Raw genomic sequence first — 15,903 nt, 5'->3', positions numbered from 1 at the left:
TATTTTCAAAAAAACACGTACATAAATCTTGTACATAATATAATTTTCAATGTTACATAAGGGAAAGATATTTCCTTTCAATGAGTCTTACAATCATTATATATCATTCAGTATATTTAAATGTAAATAGTAAGTTGGTATGTACATTGGTAATGGGCAAAGAGTGGACAGCTAGATGGCGACGAAGTTCTGTACTTATTAGACATCAGTGTATGAGTTCGACACCGTGAAACTCTCGGGTGAACTTGACTGCGACGACGAAAAAAGCTAAGCTCTTCACGACATTCCTAAAATACGACGACAATAATGATAATACTAAAACATCGGAACTAGTAAATAACTGTTTGGATGATGCTTACCAAATGTTTTCGTCCTGGTAGATGAACTTGACCTTTTCCATGGCTGTGCGTGGTTTTGGCTGGACAGCCTGGGCTGGTCTTCCGAACATTCTGTGCGAGAGCTACGAGTGCAGGTGGGCAGGTTAGGTTGATCGGACGCTACTGCGGCAGTTAGTAGTTATACACTAAATATTCTATGACCTATGTTCTGATTATTAATTATCGACCTACGGTGAAACTCACAAGAGACAAACGCAATAGAATGAAATTATTGAATAAATCCCCAAGTCCCAAGTGATCACTAATCAGTAACCAGTCTGTGTTGTGGATCTGGTATTCCGGTGGATGAACATTGAACAGTGTTGGGGGCAGTAAGTTGTCCGAAAAATGATAAGGCAGTTTATACCACAATACCATACCAGCATATTACAGTGACACCAATTTGAAAAAACATCGTACAGTGATGCCATGCTAGCGGCACTCATCGCTTCGCTCCTCGGCGCCGTCGCTCCGCTCCACAAATCGAAAATATCCCCCGACTTGCAACTACTGCCAGTCACCAAATATATATATGATATGTCTGTGCCATCAACATATTATATTATGTTGATACGTATTATATAGTCCTTGGAAGTTTGGTATCACTGACATAGCGTCCATGGTCATTGCCCATTGGTCCGTCCGTTCACATTTTTTTTTGTGGTTAAAGATGTTTGCTCAGTTTTTCGTGCCGCCAATTTAATCGTTTACGTCTTGTGCCTACGGTCTTAGAATAATTATGCTTGTGCCCATGATACAATAAACTTATTATATTATCATACTTGTGCCTACCGCGTACGCTGTTCACTGTACGGTAAATATTGTGATTTGCGTTTTTGACTTGTACTGAGTAGTTTAATTTTCCCGGGTTTCCGTATCGCGGTCTCGGCTCGGTGGATCGCGATTCACTATGAGCGAGTAAGCGACGACGACCGGAATACAATTATTTATTCGAGTCGTTGGCCAATCGTTTGTTTTAATTCTTTGAAATTGTTATTGTAGACTACCAAACGATATGGATTCGGAAAAGTTCATGGACGAAGTACGATCTTTGCACCTTAAATTAGACTGTGTGACCGAGACGCTCAGCTCGTTGGATAAAAAGATCAACGAAATAAATGAATCACAGCAGATTGGAGCCGAAACAGTGCGCAAATCTGCCAATTCCATTAACATTATCATTAGGTTTTTGGCCGTATGTATTATGTATTATTAAATATTAATTGCGATGTAATGGTTGGAAAGTTGTGGGTTTCAGAGTACAGTAAATCAGTATGTTTTTTTTTTTTTAGGGTTTACGTAAATTGTCACATGAAGAACTAAAAAATACCCTGGTTGAAGCTGATGCTATTCTAAATACTGTAAATCCCATTCCTACAAATCAAAATCTTGATGAAACTTTAGAATGGAATGTCACTAAGGATACGTTAAAAACGATATTGAAAGAGGTATTTGATTTACTTAGTTCATTGCCCCTTGATACCAAAGTTAATGCTAACAATCCAGTGGCTTCAACAAGTATTGCATCTGGTAATAACAAAGTAGAAGAGAAGAAAATACAATTTTGGAGAAGATACAAAAACAAATACAATTATATCGAGAAACTTAAACCTAAATTGCCACCAATAAAGAACCCAGCTGAGGAAGTGGTATCTCTACAAGATGGCATTGTAGAAAATGATGTAAATCCTGTTGTAGAAAATGATGTAAATCCTATTGTAGAAAATGATGTAAATCCTATTGTACAAAATGATGAAAATTCTATTGTACAAAATTATGAAAATTCCATTGTACAAAATGATGAAAATTCCATTGTACAAAACGATGAAAATTCCATTGTACAAAATGATGAAAATTCCATTGTACAAAACGATGAAAATTCCATTGTACAAAATGATGAAAATTCCATTGTACAAAATGATTTAAATGACAATACGCAAAATAGTGTAAATGACACTGCACAAAATGATTTAAATAATGAAACAACATATACTTTAAATGACATTATACAGAATGAAGAAGTATATGAATTGTTTAAAAGTAAACTTAAAAATTCACCATATGAAGAGCCATGTTTCCAAAATAATGTCAGAAATTCTAAACTGACTTTAAAATTGCATAATGGTGTAACAATTGTAAGACCTGTGAGTCATGTAGCACCATTAATAGTTCTAAAAAAATGTGATGATATATGTCCAATTCCACTACAAAAAAAAAATCCGTGTGTACCTATTGATCTTAATGTATAATATTTTATTTATATAAGCTGTCATAATTCTATGTTTTAGAACGGATGAACATTTTCAAAGTACTTCGAACTATATATATGATTCCAATAGTAATAATACAACCGCACAAAGGACTAAAAAAGAAACAAGAGCTAATAAAACGAATAACACAACAAATAGGTAGGTTTGCTTCTTTTTTTTTTTACTGTGTTTATGTTACAGATGTTTTATTTAATTTTTTTTTTATTGAATATAATATTATATTCAACAGGTATCAAACTGCAGAAGTACCTACTATTATTTTTTAGGACTTTTAATTGTTAAATATTTTATCACTAATTTAAGAGTACAATAATTATAGTTAAGGTATTTACTTAAGAGGACGTCACACCTGCATGTGTTGTTTCCGTCTTTCACATGCATGACATAGACAAAACACGTATATGCAGTATGAATAGAACTCGCTCAATTTTGGTGTTCGAATAAAAACACCCATTACAAGATTAAAATATGATAATCTTTTTGAAGGCAAGATGTTGAGTTTTTAAAAAAAAAATTATAATATTCGAGGTATTTTAAAAATGTTGAAATTTTTGCTATTTCTAAACTGTATATTATTAGGCCTAATGGATAAAACGTAACGACTTGCCCTCAGAAATATTGTCACAATTAAATTTTATAATAGGTATTTTTACTCTAGAACAAAAATTGAGCAATTTACACTCAGACTGCGTATATGCGTTTTGTCTATATTGTACGTGTTTAAGACACATGTGGATGTGATGTCCTCTTGAGTAAATACCTTAACTATAATAATTGCACTCTTAAATTAGTGATAAAATATTTAACAATTAAAAGTCCTAAAAAATAATAGTAGGTACTTCTGCAATTTGATACCTGTTGAATATAATACTACTACTATAATGGCACTACCCCTAGGTTTGTTGTCCCTGGCTTACAAACGTATAACATTGAAAACATTTCGTTCACTAGTTTCAATAGTGTGATGTTATTTTTGATATTAAAGTAAATTTACCTATTATCAAACTTAAGTAGGAACATTATCTGTGCTTAAGTGTTGGCTTTTATGCTTTTTTTTTTTTGGAGGGGGGTCTTTGTACACTAAGTAGTTTAAATAATGCTTTGATTTTCAACTTCAATATATATTTTATGGTGGGAAAATGAATCTAATTTTTGCATTCAAGAGGTCAAACTTGAAAAATTTGAAGTACCTACTTTTAAAACAAACAAAAATTAAGGAGATTTTTACAAAAAACTTTGGTTTTTGGCAACTAAAATAACCGTAGCTACAAGAAATTTTCACCAAATATTGGTATTTTCTATACACCATAAAATGTTAAGAGGACGTCAATGCGCTATTTGTTTTCTCTCTCTGACCCACACGCAACATAGACAAAACGCATTTCCGCAGAATCGTTTTTTCTATGTTTTTAAGTAATCTTAGAGTAAAATCACCCATTACAAAAAATATAGAGAATGACATATCAATTTTATATTATATTGTTATTTGACTTTGTATTCGACTTTCAAAATAAACAAAAATGTTGTAAATTTAAATGATGTTTAAATTGTTTTGAAACAACATTTAGAGAAATCGATATGTCATTCCCTCAAAAATATTATTCTCTATCTTTTTTGTAATTTATTTATTTTGTTCTATTTTTTGCTTTATTAATTGTCAATAATGATCATAATCAATAATATCTAAATCTGTATCACAACTCCGTTTCAGCACAAGCTCAGCTTTTGAAAAGAGAACCAATGTATTTTAATGTAATTTTTTGTTATGTTTTGTTACTCATAAATTGTTTGTAATTGTTATAATTTGGTGACAATAAATATTATTATTATATGCAAAAATAGGGCCAACTGTAACCAAGCTCCACCAACAATTTTAACAGCCCTCCCAAACATTTACTACATTTTTTTAAGCTTATTAAATTTCATAACAGTATATGATTTTAGGCTTCATCCTCCCCAAATCTCAAAATTAGCACCTATTGTACCTAACCAAACATAATATTTTTTAGATATTTTTCAATGTTATCCAAATATAATTTTTCCCAACAATTGTATGTACATTTAAAATTAAAAAATGCACAAATATGCTAAAAATCACCCAAATGTGCACTTATCCTAAAATATGCAAATTCAAACTTTGTATTTAATTTCGCCATTTCATAAGACAAATTTATAACTTATCTAAAATTATCTACAACCACTACAATAAAACATGCAAGCAGTCCTGAAACCTATAAACAATATATTTATTAGGGGGAAAAGTCAATGGAAGGGAGGGGGGTTACACCTAAAACCCCCTGGCTACGCCACTGGTACTTCATTTATTATTCATATGAAGTCACTTGATAGTAATAACTAACTTTTTTATAAACAATTATGTAGATTTTAACTGAATTAATAATATTTTTATGTTGTTATTATTTTTAGTGTCAATACCAATGTTGAAACTACCACTAAAAAACGAAAAATAATCAAAAATAGAAAATATGAACCATCAAAAAAAAACAAAAAATAAAACAATATACACTACAAATTAATGAACGTTATTATTTAAATATTTTTTGGTTTTTTTAAATTTTTTATATTTATTAATGAAAGATTTCTTGATTCCATTCTAATTATTCAATACGCTTAATTGATGTGATAAGAATTTATACATGAATTTAATAGAATTACGCAAGGCTGTACCTGTGTTTGAGGTTAAAGGTTTCACCCCTTCGATTTTCTTCCACATTGGGAAACTTTAAAATTTAACATTAATTTTTATGTTTCTTATCGTGCATGTTATTATGTTATTATTACTTAATTAGTAATAAGTTCCAACATGCAAAAAAGCTTATGAATTTATTTTATATAACTTAAGTGAAATTTATAGTTTGTAAGTACATGTTTGTGTGAAAAAATGGAAATTTACGTTTTTAATTAAATGTATTTTTAAGCATTCAATTAAAAATCCTTAATAATAGATGTAACTGATATAAGTGCCAAACAATGTTTCCTTGTTTGAACAATGTACATTTATATTTGTATAATATGCCTACTTCTAGCTTAGATAGTATGTATATTTTTTATTCATGCCTATACTAATATGTATGTTAAGTATATTCAATAATAATATATTGTGTGTAATGTGTACAAGTATTACTTGTTATTATCTATGCTGATTGTAATTTTTATTGTTAAAAAATTCAGAATAAGGAAATGTGGGATGTCCGACCAATATTGGTTACAGAAATTACACTTTACTCTCTTAGGTTAATCTAACTAACCCCAAGGTACAGTTGAAATGTAGACTATGTAAGATAATATTTCATGTTCTTATTTTCAATAGATATTTCCACAAAACCATTGTACATTTTTTTTCTCTATAAAGTTGACAAGTACCTGATAATAATTATGCCATGTGCCATAAATAATTAATTTTAATTTTTAGTTGGAATAATGATGTTATTATAAATATTTAATTTTATATTTTTGAGAAACTATTATAAAGTCATTATTACAGCTAACATTTTTTACTTATTCTCCTTTTTTCCCTGCACTGTTCTTTTAATTAATATAAAATTAAATTCCTAAGAAGTTTTCTATTTATTTTCAAAATCACATTTAAAACCATCCTATGAAGAAGAACCATTTTAACCACGATAAATAAAGTACCCTAACCTAACCTATACTTAACAAATTAAAATTAATGAAATTATTTAAATTAGGGTGATATAGTTGATTATTATTTACTCAGAGTCGATTTTAAAATGTAAATTAGTTTATTTATAATTAATAATTATATTTTTTAATGCACAATGATAATTATATTAGAAACCATGTTACTGCTGTTCGAGTTCATTATTTTGTCATTGTTAAGTTTGATTAGTAATTTTTTCTTTATGCCCATTAATATCAAAGTTGGAAAGTATTCATTGCTTATTATACTTCTTAGTTGGTTTTTTTTTATGTACTTAAGTGCTGAAAATTATCTTTAACGCGTAACTTGTGTTACGAGTAATGTCAATAAGAACTAGTATGCCAAAACCAAAATTGTATACTATGTGTTTGAAAATAAACTATATTTAATAATAGCCTTGTAACAACAAAGAAGACGGTAAATAACTACTTTTGGATGGCTTTATTTTATATGCTTCTTCATAATCAGTTGTATACTACTTGTACTATATACTTGTACTGATCATCTTCAGAATATGTCATAATATTATATTTATTATGTATCATATAATTTATACTGATTTTTATTATTACCAAGAGCTAATGTAATGATTTTTTTTTAAATTATTGACATTTTGTAAAAAAAAAAAAACTACTGCTTTTAATTGTTCTCAATTATAATTCCCTTTATATAAACCCTTTATTAAAGGTAGTAAAAGATATGACAAATCTTGTTTTAAATTTTTAAATCTTAGATATTATTATAAATCTTAGAAAAGGACAATTTTTTTGTGTAATTATATTGACAAAAAAATTGCAAATTATCACGATTTTTATGAAAAATCAAATTCTAACTTTAAATGCTTGTATAATATAGAGATGAGACAGTTCATTATCGATATTTATTAAATGGCAAGTATATGAAAAACATATTATGAGGAATCTTATGGTAAATTTTCAAGGATATTGACCTTGCATACATTTTTTTTATCGACATTTATAGAAAAAAAATTTAAAATGTTAAATGTTTCTCAAATTGCGCAAAATTATATTAATTTCATTATGTTAAAATAAACATAATATGGTAGATAATTATCGCGTCGGATGTTTGTTTTTGTGTTACACCTATTACAGAAAAAAAAAAAAATAGATTTTGTCAAAAACTGAATTAGCGTAAAAATTCCCAATTTTCCTTAATTTTATAATCTGAGCGGAACGATGAATGTATTGATTTTACAATAATGAGTGTTTTTTTTATTTATTTTATTATTTTTTTTTTTTTTGTGTACACGATAAGTAGTCGAAATAGTGCTTCGATTTTCAACTTCAGTATCTTGTTCGATGGGAAAGTGAAAATTGTTGGTGCGTTGGGTAGGTCAAAATTTAAAATTCCCAATTGTTTTCGAAAGCGCCAGGAAAAGCAACATAAAAATTAAGGAAAAACGGGAATTTTTACGCAAAATCGATTTTGGTTTTTGGTGTACCTAACTCTAAAACAAATGAACGTATATACATGAAATTTTCCCTGGTGGTTTGATAAAATTTTATTTGTTGGGTAAAAAAGCGTGAACATTTAATGTAAGGCTCCTGATATATTGTTACAATAGCAGTTGAAAAATATTAAAAATACATAGGCACAATTTTTTTTTATAACCATTTAAAGTTCAAATTTTGACAAAATGTAATAATTATTTCGTAATTAAAAATTTAGAAAATGTTAAACTTTTATAGCTAAGGATTGAAAATTGAAAATAAGGTTCTACGTAAATAGGTTATATAAAAATGTATTACTTTATTCACAATAATATCATATATACTTATAATAGTAATAACAAATATCATAGGCTGCCTGACCGTTTTCGCTCAGAATCGTTTTTCTTATACAATGATTTTATAACATTGAATTCAAATTTAACACCATCCATTACAGTGACCCGCTTGTAACCTACTGTACAGCAGAGCGACATCCACTTACCCACTTTTTTAAATTTAAATGTCTATTTTTTGTGTCTGTGTACACGATAATTAATCGAAATAAAATAATGGCTCAGTATCTTGTTCGATGGGAAGTGAATCTAGTTGGTGCATTGGGAAGGTCAAAATTGCGGAGGCCCATATTCCCATTAGTGTTCAAAAGCGCCGAGAAAAAAAAAAAAGTAGGTCAGCGCATTTCGGTGGTGGATGTTTGTCCATCGTCCCTTCGGGCCTCGGATAGGATAGTGTAATTTTACTGTATTCGATTTGAATGCAATTATTGCGTTCGATAAAAAACGATTCTGAGCGGATGAGGGAATCTTTTTTATTTAATTTTATTCGTTTCTATGGTGATAAACAAAGCGTTTTAAGAACAGCTTAAGAACGATTTACATAAATAGGTAATTTATATAATTTATAATTAGGAAATATCATGAAAATGAAAAAAAATATAAAATAAAAGAAAAAGCTCATAAGTCGCTCAAATGTTTTGAAAAGACCTACCATGTGTAGGTATGGATAATATAAGTAAACAACCCAAATTTCAAGTTTTTACGAAAGTTTTTAACCGAATTACAACAACAAAAAAAACTCCCAAAATTAAAATGTCTATAAATAGCTCAAAAATAAAACAATATGATGAGCAAAAAAGAAATTATTTAATTATTACATTTTTATTATTTTAAAAATAATAGCTGATGTCCGGAAATTAACCAAATTTAGTTTTTTATGTAAAAGTACAAAATATGTATAATACACGGAAATTAAATTTCAGATAACGTATACATTACAATAAATTTGATTTCTCCCTGAAATGACGACGTCGCGGTCGTCGATATTTGATAACAATAACATACTATATAATATAATATCGTAGAATAATAATTATTCTGTGACAATAATATTATGCTGTACTCTGTTGCAAAACAAGACCGTGACTTGGTGGCGACCAGTTTATATATCATTATTATTTATTATATTGTTTAATTTTGGCGTGGTGACACGGGTTGTGCGCCGACAATACTTTAGCAGGCCGCACTACAAGTAGACAAAATATGCCATAAAAACATGGTTTCGTCATTCCAGTAATACTCTTACTGCAGTATGAATACCTATTACAAATTTGTAGAGGAGGATTTTTTTTTAACAATATATGTAATAATAATAAATTATGAATTGTGATAAAAATATATAATATCTAGAAATAATAAAAATTTGTTTTTGCATATTTTGGTAAATCAAATGCGTATTTTACAATTTGTTATTGCATATAAATCCTAGCCCTAATCATATTATTATTTATTATATTGTTTAATTTTGACGTGGTGACACGGGTTGTGCGCCGACAATACTTTAGCAGGCCGCACTACACAAGTAGACAAAATATGCCATAAAAACATGGTTTCGTCATTCCAGTAATACGCTTACAGTATGAATAGGTACCTATTACAAATTTGTAGAGGAGAATTTTTTTTAACAGTCGTAAGAAGCCCGGTTTTCGATATTTTTATAATGACAATGTCACTTGTTTTTCATCCGTCGCTTTGTCGTAACCTCCTGCAATATAATATTTAAGTTTTATTACGCAGACAACGGTGGCTGAAAACTTACAAGTATCGTACCCATGTTATAGCACGTTGTATGATTTGTATATTGTATATTTTTGTATAACCAAATTGTACCTACATTATTAGTATATTCATAAATAATTATGTAATTAATAATTTTGATAATATTTGTTATAATAGGCATATTATATTAGCACTTACCGTGAATATTATTAAAGTTATAATTCGATCTTACGAATTTTATTGTAAACTGTTCACGGTATGTCTGTATAAAAATTATACGTAGAGTATATTCATAATGATATACTTTAATTAAATTAAATCTAGTTATTCTTAACTTTTTTAAGCGATGCTAATTTATTAGTAAGTACAAAGATTATTATTTTTAATACTAATAAGATGTTTGTATTACTGTACCTGAATCCATATCATAAATTGAAAAAGGTCTATTATATTATATAGTCTGATAATAAGCGATACATTTGATATTCCCTTAAGGTGGTTCCAGTCAGTCAAAAAGATAAAAATTCTTATTCTTCAATATGTTAATTAATTGTCTATAGTAGAATGAAAATATTTTTGTTGTGAATAATATAAATTATTACTATAACGTATAAGGTATACTGTAACTTGAACTCGGAGTAGACGTGAATATGTTTGAGGAGGATATGGTTAAGGAGACAAGGGGTGGTAAATATATAGAGAGATCAAAACGAAAGGGCGGCAAATGTATGTAACTTAGTTAAAAGTAACTTAACTTAAACTTTTTAACTCGTTAATGCCCAGCCTTGCACACATGTGCGTTTACATACATACACTGGTACATGGTACACATGGTATACATTGGTACACACTACACCACACACGTCACGTCGTCACACATACATTATATTTATATACATATGAGATACAGCATTACACAAATCCAAACATATTATATTGTTCACAGGAAGGACCGTGTTTAGGTTTGGTGTCGCCCCCTGGCAAATCTGTGTATTTGCGCCTCCCCCTCCGCACAAAAATTCAATTTTCGATTTGACGATTTTCGTTGAAATTTTAATTCTTACAAAAAATAATTGTAAGTTGTAACTACCTATGTATTTTTGATATTTAAACATGAACATGTTTTTGTTACAAGGTAATTCGTATCTTAATTGTATAAATAAAAAGCCTAGTTAAATAAATAAAATCTTAATCAGATTATAAAAGCCTAGTTGAAAACAAAACAATTTAGTTATGAAACCTGGTTTTCAAAATTCTTCAAAATATTGGCGAAGGTTTGGAGTTGATTGGACAACATGAGGGGGTTCTGGGTGAATATGCCCCCCAAAGTAGAAACAATATTTATAGCAAAATAAAAGTTTTCAAAATATAATGACGGTGGTTTGGAGAAAATTGGACAATGTGGGGGGGGGGGGGGGGCATCTTCACACCCATGTGCTCTATGCATATTTTAATATAATTATATAGGGCATTAAAGAAATGGATGAGGTCACTAGTACAGTGGTATCTATATATGGGTGATGTCCGAATGAAGATTTTTTTGAAACATTTTTTCTATTTTCAAAATCTGGATTATTAAAATTATTTTTAGAGCATATTATCTTAAATAAATCCGATATATAACTATATAAAAAAGTAGTGGAGCACATCGATTTGTATATGAGAACCCTACAAGATAAACAGTGGTGATAGTTATTACTAATTTGTTGTAATTTAACATAGGTACAAGTTTAATAAACCAACCGTTTTACCATGTCAACCCTTACATTGCCGAAGCTATATAACATTGATTTTTATTTTTTAACCATAACACATCTCCTTTTTGATCTGAAGAAAATTCGCATGCTTTTCGTATAATTGTATTAGGGGTTCCCAGTACATATTTAATATGAAGGTTTGGTGTAGAGTGGTTGAAAATACTTTATTAGGCCCTCACGAATTACCTGCTAGATTAAATAGTTAAGGATTTTTACATTTTATTATGTACTAGCTGATTCCGTGCACTTCGTTGCCCGTTAAATGTACCAAATCTATACCATTCAAAGTTTGTGCAATTTGTTATTTAATATTCGGTGTATGGTTTTCAAAACTTAAAAATGTTCATCGATCATCTTGAATTTCAAAATACTTGTGCAAGCACCACTTTAAAAAATGTGAATTTCGGAAGATGCTTTCTTAGTGCACACTTACATTGTGGTGCGAAGGTACCATAAAAATTGCAAGCCTCACGTTGCGGTTCACAAACTCCTCTCCCTAATTAAGGCACTGTCACACCTATGCGTCCTAAACAAAAGTATCAACAAATGTTCTTAAGGCAAGCTGTTCTGCTTCAAATTCATCAATTGGTCGGCAAGAGTACACAAGATGTAATTGAAAAACAAAATGCACCACAAAAAAGTGTGGTGTAGAAATGTTAACATTTTATGTAGTACAAAATGTCATGAGTCATGACAGTTTGTAATGTTGCAATATGTAGAATAATTTTTGTATGGCAAAATAATCATAATTTAAATTAATAAGAGAAGTATAATACAGTTTAAGTAATAACAATTTATAATTAAACATATTGTTGTTATTTTAGATTCTGAGCGGAGCGAGGAAGCTATAGTGGTTTTACAATGGTGTTTATTTGTATTTTTTTTGTTATATCCTGTTATATACTTATATCTACCAGAAGGAGTGCTTCGATTTCAGCATATAGCACCTTATCTTTTTTTTTTTTTTTTTTTTTTTTTTTTTTATTAAAATAAAGTTTTACTGACATATGTCATCTTAACTTAGTGTGATTAGATACATTTTTTTTTTTTTTTAACATTTGGAAAAAATATCTTTTAGCAAATTGAATCAAGGTGGTACCTTAGAAAGGTCATTTTTTGATTTTTCAATAGTTATTTAATGCCACAGGAAAAACCACCGACAAATTACGAAAAACCGCTAAAAATGGGATCTTAATTTCTAACGCTTTATTTATCACCATAGAAACGAATACAAAAAGCGCGTAAGTGGATGTCGCTCTGCTGTACAGTAGGTTACAAGTGGGTCAATGTATAATGGATTGTATTAAACTTGAATTCAATGATATAAAATCATTGTATAGGAAAAACGATTCTGAGCGGAGACGGTTTGTCAGTCTGGATTTTTTATACCTATTGTTATTATTAATTATTAATTATTATAGCCTGTAAATTGAATTCATATTATAATAGGTATTATTATTATTTTTTATTCTTTTCTATGGTGATAAATTAAGCGTTAGAAATTAAAATCCAATTTTTAGCGGTTTTTCGTAATTTGTCAGTGGTTTTTCCTGTAGCATTAAATAACTATTGAGAAAATCGAAAAATGACCTGTCTAAAGTACCATCTTGATCTAATTTGCTAAAAGATAAGATACTATATGTTGAAATCGAAGCACTCCTTCCGGTATAAATTTTGTATACAGGATATAAAAAAAAAAAAAAAACACCATTGTAAAGCCACTAGCTCCGCTCAGAATTTAATAACAATAATAATAGGTACCTATTATAATATTAATTCAACTTACAAGCTATAATAATTAATAATTAATAATAACAATATAAAAAATCCAGACTGACAAACCGTCTCCGCTCAGAACCGTATTTCGTATACAATGATTTTATATCATTGAATTCAAGTTTAATACAATCCATTATACATTGACCCACTTGTAACCTATTGTACAGCAGAGCGACATACACTTACCTGCTTTTTTTTTATTATTGTCTATAGACAATAGTACTATAGTAAAATAGTATGTGCAAATACGTACCTATGTCAACCTTAACCAAAACCGTGTTGTGTATGTCCAAATATTGACCAAACTCCTGATGTAAAATTTTAACATCCATTAGTGAATAATGTCTATATTATTTTAATTTTTCAACATTCACTAATTTAGTAGGTTTGTGGACATTCACAGTACCTAACATAATATATATAAGTGTTTTGTTATTTTACTATTAAATATATTTTAGTATTTATTCATTTTCTTCAAATTATAATGACTTAGGTATTGCATATTATACCTGTGTGGCTTGAGCCCTTTCGCATCATGACGTAAGACCTATATTGCATGTAATTTTATAAGACTTATGCCTTTTGTCATTAAAATAAGTTATAATTAGTATAATTAGGCCTTTTCTCATAAAAAAAAACTGTGCAATGACTTATTACCATACGCATTCTATTTTATCTCGTAAACCAAATACCACATGGCATCTACAGTGGTACCATTCAACGCGGTTTGTAATTTCACACAGAACTAATGTATTAACTGAAAATGTCCAAAAATGTCTTAAGCTTAAGAGGATGTCAGCGCACTATTTGTTTCCTCTCTCTGACCCACGCGTAACATAGACAAAATGCATTTACGCAGAATCACTTTTTCTATGTTTTTAAGAAATCTTTGAGTAAAATCACCCATTACAAAAAAATATAGAGAATAATATTTTTGAGGGAATGACGTCATGTTAACATTATATTTTATTGTTATTTGACTTTGTATTCGAAAAAAATGTTGTAAATTTAAATTATGTTTAAATTGTTTTGAGACAATATTTAGACAAATCGATATGTCATTCCCGCAAAAATATTATTCTCTATCTTTTTTGTAATGAGTGATTTTACTCTAAGATTACTTAAAAATATAGAAAAAATGATTCTGCGTAAATGCATTTTGTCTATGTTGCGCGTGGGCCAGAGACAGAAAACAAATGGTGCGCTGACATCCTCTTAAGAACCGTCCAATTGATGTTTGGGAAAGTCTTTACCGCATGCAGTATAAAACTGGAAGTTACAAGTATATCGAAAAACTTTTTGAAGTTGTAAATTTGGATGTTTTACTGAAGCTTCTGTTTAATTTTTAAATTTCTATACTCTATTTAGAATAAGAACAAATCTCATTCATGCATTGCAACTGAACTTGACCACCTAGTGAACTAGGCTGATTCGTGATCTATTCCTTACCTAGTTGTTAATATTTGGGGAGGTAGCCGCAAAGTAGGCATCCGTAGTAGGGATGGATGCTCGAATAACGACGTTTTTTCGTCCGCCGCCTGGTCTTTTCTTAATTTCGTATTCTGAATAGAGTATAATATAGTTGTGCAAACCAATATCAATTGTTCCCACCACTGGTGAGATTATATAATTATTAAGTACTTACTGTTTTTTTTTATTTTTAGCTCTGGAGCACCTTCCCCTTAAATTGTATATGTAAACGCATAGCACCCTCTAAGCATCTCCGAAACTGGCAATAATTACTGGCAACCACCAAAACACAAATGTAACATTATCATTTATCATTATTTCTGATATCAAATATTATCATTAATTTTACTCTCTTAAACTTATGATCTTCTACTCTATGAGAGAAAGGACATCTCTTTGTTTTAGGCTAGTAGATATGTTTACTATTTCCAAGACTGAGAACATTTGAAGGGTATACAAGCGTCAAGCATACAGCAGTGGTAGACCACTCTACGCGGCCCTTTAACAAATTTTGTGCGGCCCGCACTAAAACTGAATTTTACATTCTAAAATCCAACATTCTACACTCAAGTAAATAAAATAAAATACTTATATCAAACTAATATTTTTTTACTTTTATAACTTATAATTATCATCATTTAAAATGTAACTAGGAACTAGGAATATTCACACCCGGGTCCCGAGAAAAAAAAGTACTTCGGTCAATATTATGATCAAATAAAAATTTACTGCATGTGACCCGCATCAAGACATTTTCAAAAATAATATTTAGCCCTTTCCAAAATCCTAGTGGGGACTGCTGGTATACAGGAAGAAACCAGAAAATTCATTTTTTTCCGAAATGGCGAATTCGGTATCAAATTATTTGTATCGAGGTATTCTATCTTTTGAGTGGTCGAACCAGGAAAAAAAGCCGATTAGTTGAGAGTTAAGACCACCGGAAGTTTTATGCCAGAGATTGAAACCGTAAATATTTTTCCTGATTTCGATTTTGGTTTAGGTTATCGGTATTTATTTTTTAAAATTTCGATTTCGGTTTCGGATA

General features: G+C 29.5%; 1 protein-coding gene and 1 long non-coding RNA gene across 3 annotated transcripts; one reads left to right on the top strand and one right to left on the bottom strand.

Annotated features, from left to right (window-relative positions):
* Window positions 1-22: 22 nt before the first annotated feature.
* Window positions 23-871, bottom strand: LOC132939646 (uncharacterized). The gene is made up of 2 exons (XR_009663996.1): window positions 360-871; window positions 23-287 (listed from the first exon to the last, which is right to left on the bottom strand). It is a non-coding gene; the product is annotated as an uncharacterized LOC132939646 (long non-coding RNA).
* Window positions 872-1,036: 165 nt separating this feature from the next.
* Window positions 1,037-6,156, top strand: LOC132939644 (5'-AMP-activated serine/threonine-protein kinase catalytic subunit alpha-like). 2 transcript variants are annotated; one of them, XM_061006928.1, is made up of 5 exons: window positions 1,037-1,191; window positions 1,380-1,572; window positions 1,670-2,598; window positions 2,666-2,785; window positions 5,075-6,156. In XM_061006928.1, exons 2-5 carry the CDS (start codon window positions 1,393-1,395, stop codon window positions 5,160-5,162), a joined length of 1,317 nt encoding a protein of 438 aa, XP_060862911.1. In that variant the 5' UTR covers window positions 1,037-1,191; window positions 1,380-1,392; the 3' UTR covers window positions 5,163-6,156. The 2 variants fall into 2 exon arrangements, with proteins under 2 accessions (XP_060862911.1, XP_060862910.1); XM_061006927.1 differs by having other exon boundaries at window positions 1,120-1,295.
* Window positions 6,157-15,903: the final 9,747 nt, after the last annotated feature.

This window comes from Metopolophium dirhodum, chromosome 2 (assembly GCF_019925205.1).
Source record: "Metopolophium dirhodum isolate CAU chromosome 2, ASM1992520v1, whole genome shotgun sequence".
In the NCBI taxonomy this organism is placed as follows: domain Eukaryota; kingdom Metazoa; phylum Arthropoda; class Insecta; order Hemiptera; family Aphididae; genus Metopolophium; species Metopolophium dirhodum.
The sequence above is the reverse complement of the archived record's forward strand: the minus strand, read 5'-3'. Positions and strand labels throughout refer to the sequence as shown.

Coding starts and splice junctions, on each gene's coding strand:
- LOC132939644 (XM_061006927.1), top strand. Junction 2,599..2,665: donor CCACTACAAAAAAAAAATCC/GTGTGTACCTAT, acceptor TCTATGTTTTAG/AACGGATGAACATTTTCAAA. Junction 2,786..5,074: donor ACGAATAACACAACAAATAG/GTAGGTTTGCTT, acceptor TATTATTTTTAG/TGTCAATACCAATGTTGAAA.